The 7738-nt window shown below is 39.1% G+C and overlaps 1 protein-coding gene across 1 annotated transcript; it reads left to right on the top strand.

The window, feature by feature from the left end:
• The first annotated feature begins 6800 nt into the window (after positions 1-6800).
• LOC150087317 (uncharacterized) lies at positions 6801-7538 on the top strand. Its single transcript, XM_090372446.1, has one exon. The coding sequence runs from the start codon at positions 6801-6803 to the stop codon at positions 7536-7538; it is 738 nt and encodes a 245-aa protein (XP_090228572.1).
• The last annotated feature ends 200 nt before the right edge of the window (positions 7539-7738 follow it).

The following is a 7738-nucleotide window of genomic DNA, read 5'->3' as shown; positions in this document are numbered from 1 at the left end:
GATATGGCGACCCCTAATGTCGATGCAGGCTTTGCACCGCCTGTCCATACTTAGAACAATGTTGTTGATAAGTTCTTGCGGTAACATCGTCCATTCCTCTGTCAGCGCCATCTTCAGCTGGTGAACATTTTCTGACGGGTGTGGACGTGCCGCTAGGCGTCTCCCCAGAGCGTCTCATATGTGTTCGATGGGATTTAGATCGCTGGAACGGGCAGGCCAATTCATACGAACAGTGTCCTCACTTTCCAAAATCATATCAATAACTGTAGTGCGATGGGGTGTGGCGTTATCATCCATAAACACGAACTCGGGGCCAATGGCACCTCGGAATAGACGCACGTGGGGAAGGATTACCTCAGTACAGTAGCGTGCACCGGTTACAGTACCGCCTTACAGTATCTGCAGTTGTTTACATCCATCCAAGGCGCCCCCGTAGCCAGGTGGGAAGGAGCAGCAGTGCGTAGCGCACGCTTCTTGATTAGACCGGGGTTCGAGCCCGTCACCACCAAATACGGAGAATGCGGAAAGGTCAGGGAATGACCACCGCATATCTCGGAGCAATATGGCCTTAGTTGCTAATGCTCCTAAAAACCAAATAACTAACTAACATCCATCCAAGATAATGCCTCCCCAGACAAGAACACCTCGACCGCCATATCGATCCCTTTCAGTGATGTTTTCGGGGTGATGCAGTGTGCCAACCTCTCGCCAGATTAGCTGACGTCGAGAATCGCTGCTGAGACTGAATCTACTCTCATCAGTAAAGAGTACCTCAAGTAAAGATTTTGTGGTTGTAACCTTTAGAAATAGTGTTGGTTCTTAAGTTTTGCACACCAGTGTATACTGTATATATATATTTCCCCCCCCCCTCTCTCGCACACACACACACACACACAGAAAGGCTGGAATTCAGTATACAGTACCCCTCGTGTTTCGCTACGTAACGAGCAGAAGGTTGGGTGAAGGATGTGAAGTGAGAAAAATAATTGTAATTAGAAGGGGGAAAAAACATTTATTAGAGGGTCATGTTTTTAATCGATTTTCATTTTTGTTTAGTGAAAAAAAGGTTAGGTTTTTTCCGTGAAATAATAATAAAAATACATACTTCTTTTAACAATAAAAAGAAGAGAAATTAAATATATTTTTCCACTGAGTAAATTTTTCTTAATAATTCTTCATTATTTGCTTTCTTCATAAAATTATTTACAAGAATTAGCAAAATTGCACTTGTAGTATTGCTTTCAGCGTTTCTACGATCAATTGTGGTTTTGTTGACGTCCACTACTATCGAAAAGGTTCTTTCAGTTATACAATTGGTTCCCGGAAACATAATGCAAATCATTTGCATTATATTTGCCATTAAGTATGGAGGCTACATGTCCAATCCGGGACATTTTTCGGGACAGATTGGAATGCGGGGCAAACGACTGAAATCCTGGACTGTTCCACATAATCCTGGACGTCTAGTCACTTTAGCATAAGCCCATAACACAACTGAAGCTCGCGCTGTTACCTTAACTTCGCTAATGCTCCGTGTATTCCACTTCTTAAAAACTTAGGTTCCCACCATCTGTGTTTTCTTTTATATGATTGTGCCAAAAGATAATGCACATCAACACAAAAACAGGAAACTTTGCTGTTATTTGCCAACTTAGTACTGTATTGTGAATTTTTCGTTTTAGTGAGAGGTTGATATCAGCATTTGTATGTGAATGTAAACAAGTTCTTAACTCATACGTTGTACGACTTGAACTGATACATGTATCTAGATGTTGTTATACTGGGTGTTTATTTTATTATACTTCTTGCTTACTTATTAATTACTTACTTTCGTTCGTTCGGACTTCTCTGGGCAACACATCTGTGCGGCGGGACGTTTTCCTTCCTTAATCATTTGTTCAATCATAACCCCAGTATACTCATGTGATTGTCTAGTGGTTTTTCATATTAGGACAATGATCTCGGCCCTCGGTAAACTATTCAAGGGAATAGAAACTGCAGCTTCGATCAGGCGTTGTGAAAATACTCAAACTCTTTCCAATTATAGGTAGAAATTCGAGTACCCGCGGTATCAGTTCTATTATATAATTCTTTGCTTACCCATTCGTGTGAATAGAGGATAGGCCTGAGGCATATGTTTAAAACAAAATATAGTTTAATATACTCCACTATAGAATTGATACATGTATGAAAACTACTGCCCTAGCGGCAGTGACAAGCAAATCCTAAATCATTTGGTTACAATAATATAAACTGACTTTATGGAAGTATTTAAGAGTTCTTAGCATTTATTGATGTTTTGGAAATTAATGGGTTCTTCACATAGGTGTTCTTCGTGTGGATACTTCATCTCAGGCAAGGACTAGCATATGACATAATGGTTGTACAAACATGATGGGGTCAATACTAAAAATACTGCACTATTTAGGATAGCATGCTTAAGATACATCATTTACCTATTGTTAATTTGTGAAACTGACAATCTAAGTGATGCGCTATTTAAGATAGCGGTATTAGGACATTTTACAATTTATCAATGCTAACATAATTAATTATATTACTGAGGAGTAAGGTTTATGTATAGCTGTAGGGATAACTTACCTAAATAAGGATGACTCATTCTACGGGGGGCAGAACTCGGCGAGGGGATTCCGTGCTTTCGCAGTCTTCCTTCGGGTTCTGCTATCTTCGCTCGCTCATTCTGTATCTTCTTGCGCTGTTCTTCAAGCTTCTCTCTGTACAGTCATTCTGTAACGTGATTCCCGTTTTCCAAAAACTTACTGTATTTTCTCACTCTCTCTCTCATGCAGACTAACTAACCGACTGCTTCTACCAAAAACCACCACAAAACCACTGTCGTCTCTCCTTTTCGCTCTGTTGTCCACCGGGCATATCCTTCCTTATCGCGTGAACTTTCACCTCCTCCGAGCTTGGTCACGGGTGGGACACTTTACTCACGCGGTTGACATCGGACAGCTGAACAGTGTTTGTCAGAGAGCGAAAGTTCGTATTTTCCTGGACTTGTGAACTTACTTCTGCGTGTAGCGACCGTTATCTTGAGTTAAGCAAAATAATGGCAAAGGGAATTTATAACTGAGAAAGCAACCAAGTCGAATTTAACCATTCTATATTTGACAAGAAACTGATAGCGGTTAGTCATGTACGATTGGTATTTATATTTTCTGCTGAAACAGCCAAAATAACTCTTTAGCAAGAAGGGGCACAGCAAAGGGGGGAGGGAAATGCATGGGAAATATCTGTAAATTAATATGAAAAATGTGGGCATTTTACAATGTAAACGTATCAATAAGGGAAGATAAGCAAAAATCAGTCAGTAAAAGTATATTAAATAAAAAAGTAAAACTGTCCCCGATGAAATATTAAAAAAACAAGAGGAAATGCAATAATTTTTTGCAGTTCAGTTCTACTCTTTGTTCACCTACACATTAGCAAAAGATGTACTGTATATCAGTTCTGCTTCCCTCCCATAAATATTACTTCCCGCTGTAAAAATTTAGATGAAGGGGCGGCAAATGGTCGATTGCGAAACATATTTTTGTCGATAACTGTTGCAAAGTAATAAAAATATACATACACATAAAGAACAACCCAAACATTCAACCAAAAACGAACGTAATAGTTTTTGTGGGTATTATGAAACGTTTTGTATATTAACGTTAAATATGTACAGTGTGGACGACTGGGCGCCATCATCAACACCTCTAAGTTTGGGGATAATGTGTGGGCTGCTGTTACTGATCAGAGGACAGCTAATCGCATCCCATGGTGCATTTCCATTAGTATTGAACCGTGGTTAGTATTACTAATGGCAAATGATGCAAGAAAGCAAGCTTATACAGCGTCAGCCGAAAAAAGCGCAATTCCCACATCACTTGTCCATCCCCCCAAACAGCTTGTCTAATTCTTTCTTGAATTTATTCAAAATACTCACTTCCACACCACTAGATGGAAATCTGTTACAACAATCAACTACCCGCTGGCTGAAGGCAAACTTCTGAGCAACTATCCTCTCCTCCGTGTAGTCTGATCAAGAGTAAGGATGCCATTAATATTGAGCTTGCTCAATCCATTCAGAGCCTTAAACACCTCAGTCAGATCTCCTCACAGGTGCCTATTTTCTAGGCTCTGCAGTTTGCAAAACTGAACCCTTTCTTGGTAAGAATACCCAGTTGTTCTTCCTCATTAATCGCGTTGTTCTTCTCTGCACACATTCCAACAGTTTCACATCCTTCTTAAAATGAAGTTTTCAGACCCGAATGCAGTCTTCTTATCCATTCTGAAAAATTACCTATCTATAATCTGCTTTATACAATAGAATACCTCCTTTTTCCTGTTGGAAAAAGTCATGTATATCATTGACAGGACCTTTGTGCTGTCCTGCTAGCTTATCTGCACTACTCAGAGATCTTCATGTCTGACTACACAATTACTCCCAGGTCTTTTTCTTTTTCCACTACCATGAGTGTGGTATCACACAATTGGTGTGTCATTCTGGGATTACTCTACCCATATGCAGTACCTTGCATTTGTCAATATTACACTTCAGTTCCCACTAATCACCCATCTGCCTAATTTTCCTAGATATTGTTGCAGTAGCATACACTGATTACTATCATTAACAATCCTCCCTGCCTTTGAATCATCTGAAAAAGTTAAGCCTCATACACGTCCATCAGTGTCATTAATCAATATTGATGAACAACAATGGGCCCAGCATGGAACTCTGGGAAACTCTACTAATAACAGTAGTCCAAGAAAACTGCATATTTATTACGACTATTTGTCTTCTCCCAATCGACCATCCTCATATCCATAAGCTGCCCCTAATGCTACACTGCTCCAATTTTTTACAGCAGGCTTTCATGTGGAACAGTATCGAAAGCTTTTCTGAAATCTAAGTATATCATATCAAAATTATATATATATATATACACACAGTATATTTTTTATTTGTATTTATTTATTTATTTTTGTGCTCCAGTTCCTTTGATGTATTATTCCGTCCTATTATTCAATCAGATTGGTCGACAAGATCTCCCCATATCAAATCCACGTTGTGACGGACTGCCGTATAATTGCAGCTTGTCTAGATGGTCATTACTTCTTTAATCATGCGTTTATTCTTTAATCGGTGTTTCCAAAACTAAGTATTGTTGTGATAAATGGTACTGTTAAAAGTTATGTTAAGTACTCTTAACTACTGTTTGTTCATTAAATATTTAGAGCCAAATATTTTGTAGCGCCAAAAATCTCATTAATTAATTAGTTGCTAATTTAGTTTTTAAGTTTACTTCAATTTTTTATACCTACTTAATGTGTTTATATCTCTCTATACATTAAAAAAGTTTTCCTCCTAGTGATATTTATTCGAGCTAATGGGAGCAGAGGGCAGGAGAATTATGTCACTACAAATGCGCAGGTAAATAATTACATTGTTGTCTTTTATTGAAAGACAATTTCCTTCATAACGTCCACAAACCTTGTGCACGTGCTTCACTCTATAATACATGACTACATTACACGCAAGGCATCACTTGATGTTCCATTGTAATGTCAGCTGATGAAGGAACCTGATATAGTTAGTATATTTGTAAATAGTTTAGTATTTTGGAAATATTTTAAATATTTGTAGAGTTTGTAAATATTTAGTTAAATATTTTAGTCTTGCTCTTTCGGATGCAATAATATTCCTCATGCATTGTGGAACCCAAAGCAAAAGGCCTTTTCATAAGTGACCTATATAAACGCAGGTAAATAATTACTGTACATAGCGACATTTATTCTACCTTGAGAATGCCGCGTGCTGCAGGGTGGAGTAGCCAATGGGAGAAGAGCGATGCAGGCCACGTGGTACAAGTGAGCGGGGCAATTACGTCACTACAAATGCACAAGTAAATAATTACATAGGTCATTTCCTGATAAGATATTGATCATAATAGCATAGTGTTTGGGTAAGGTGAACAACTATAGATGACAAATACACCATCTATAGTTGTTCCCTTACTTGTAGTATTTATCGAAAGAACTGATGACATGTCCAAGTTGAAGAATGTTTTCATAAATGTGCAAAACTCTTTTCCAGCCTCAGAGTTTAATTGTAAAGAAAAAAATTACATTCAATCTGAAAACACCAGGTGACTTGAAACCAGATGCTTTTTCGAATTAACGCATTTCCCAGTTTCCGAAAGTTTTTTGTATCTTAAAACCTTAATATTTCTGTTTCTAAATTCCTTAGCTTTCCAACGATATCCTATACATCCACATTATCCCGTGCAAAATTCATTAAATTTGGTCTAGTAGAAGATAAATTGCCATCATACAAGTATGATTGCAACAATACAAGTTACAATAATTCGCTTCTGGCGGAAGCTGAAGATGACATCAGAATATATCAAATATTCGCCCTCAGCGACACTGTTCACAATAAAATATTCATGAAAAACATTTTGTTCTTTTAATTTTGTCAAGAAGTGTAGAATGATGATGAGCAGGAGGGAGAAAAACGGAGAGAAGTATAGATAGATTTCAGGAGGGGGGAGAACAAAGGTTGCAATAAGTATGATGAGAATGTTAATCTCAGGTCTATTGCAATAAATACTATTTAACACATTTTTTTAGAGTTTTCTTTTTATTCCCACTTCTAAGATAATTACAGTAGTTATAATAAAAAAAAATGTTATGCAGTCGTTGTTGCCCTCTGATAATTTTATTTTTACACCTTAGCCCTCAGCCAATGTAAAGCTGACCATCGCTAGTTTATAAGATCCTCTAGATGACAAATGTCACATTCAGAACCTAATGGCAGCACTCGGTCCACATGCTCAAACCTTAACCATCGCCAGCACGCCCCCCTTTCCTTTTTAAGAAAGGACAACACCATCGTCGTACTTCCTGCTGACAAAGGACGCAGGACTGTTGTATTAGACCGGTCAGCCTATCGAGATAAAGCCCTGGCCCTCCTACTAGACCCCAACGTGTATGAACCTGTGGAAGACCCACCCATCAAGGTCTTAAAACATCTAGAGGCTTGCGTCAATAAGCTCGTCCACGCATGGTTTAGAGAAAAGAAAATCTCGGCCGCAACTCGGCGTCTTCTTCATGCCACCGGCTGCCAACTGCCACAGTTTTATGGATTACCAAAAATCCAAAAACCAGGTGTTCCTCTCAGACCTATAGTGTCCTGCTGCAATGCTCCCACGTGTGAACTGTCCAAGTTTAGTGCACGCCTCCTCTCATCTCTTGTTGGAAATACCACGCACACCGTCAATAATAGCGGCGAATTCATCCGCCTTATTAAAGAGCTCTCCATTCCCGACAGCGCCGTTATGACATCATTTGATGTAGTGTCGTTGTTTACATCAATCCCTGTCCAACAGGCCGTACACTGCACCAGGAGGCTCCTTGAGAGTGACTTAAACCTTTCAAACAGAATATCACTATCCACTGATGACATCTGCACCGCCATCAACCTATGCTTGTCAAGCAGCATCTTCAGCTTCGAGGATTCCATATACTAGCAAGTACATGGCACTGCTATGGGCACCCCTGTCAGTTCTGTAGTAGCCAACATTGCCATTCCAGAACAAATATTCCTGAACCCACCTGTGCCTATTACAACATGGTGCAGATACGTTGACGATATTTTCACCGTCATCCCACGTGGTTCTGAAACAACATTACTAGAATATCTCAATTCCCTGTCTGATTTCATCCAGTT

This window comes from Mastigoproctus giganteus, chromosome 4 (assembly GCF_048544385.1).
Source record: "Mastigoproctus giganteus isolate SK-2022 chromosome 4, ASM4854438v1, whole genome shotgun sequence".
Classification (NCBI taxonomy): domain Eukaryota; kingdom Metazoa; phylum Arthropoda; class Arachnida; order Uropygi; family Thelyphonidae; genus Mastigoproctus; species Mastigoproctus giganteus.
This window is presented reverse-complemented; position numbering and strand designations above follow the sequence as displayed.

What these genes read in the sequence shown, in the direction of transcription:
- LOC150087317 (XM_090372446.1), top strand. Translation starts at nt 6,801, where the DNA reads ATGTCACATTCAGAACCTAATGGCAGCACTCGGTCCACATGCTCAAAC.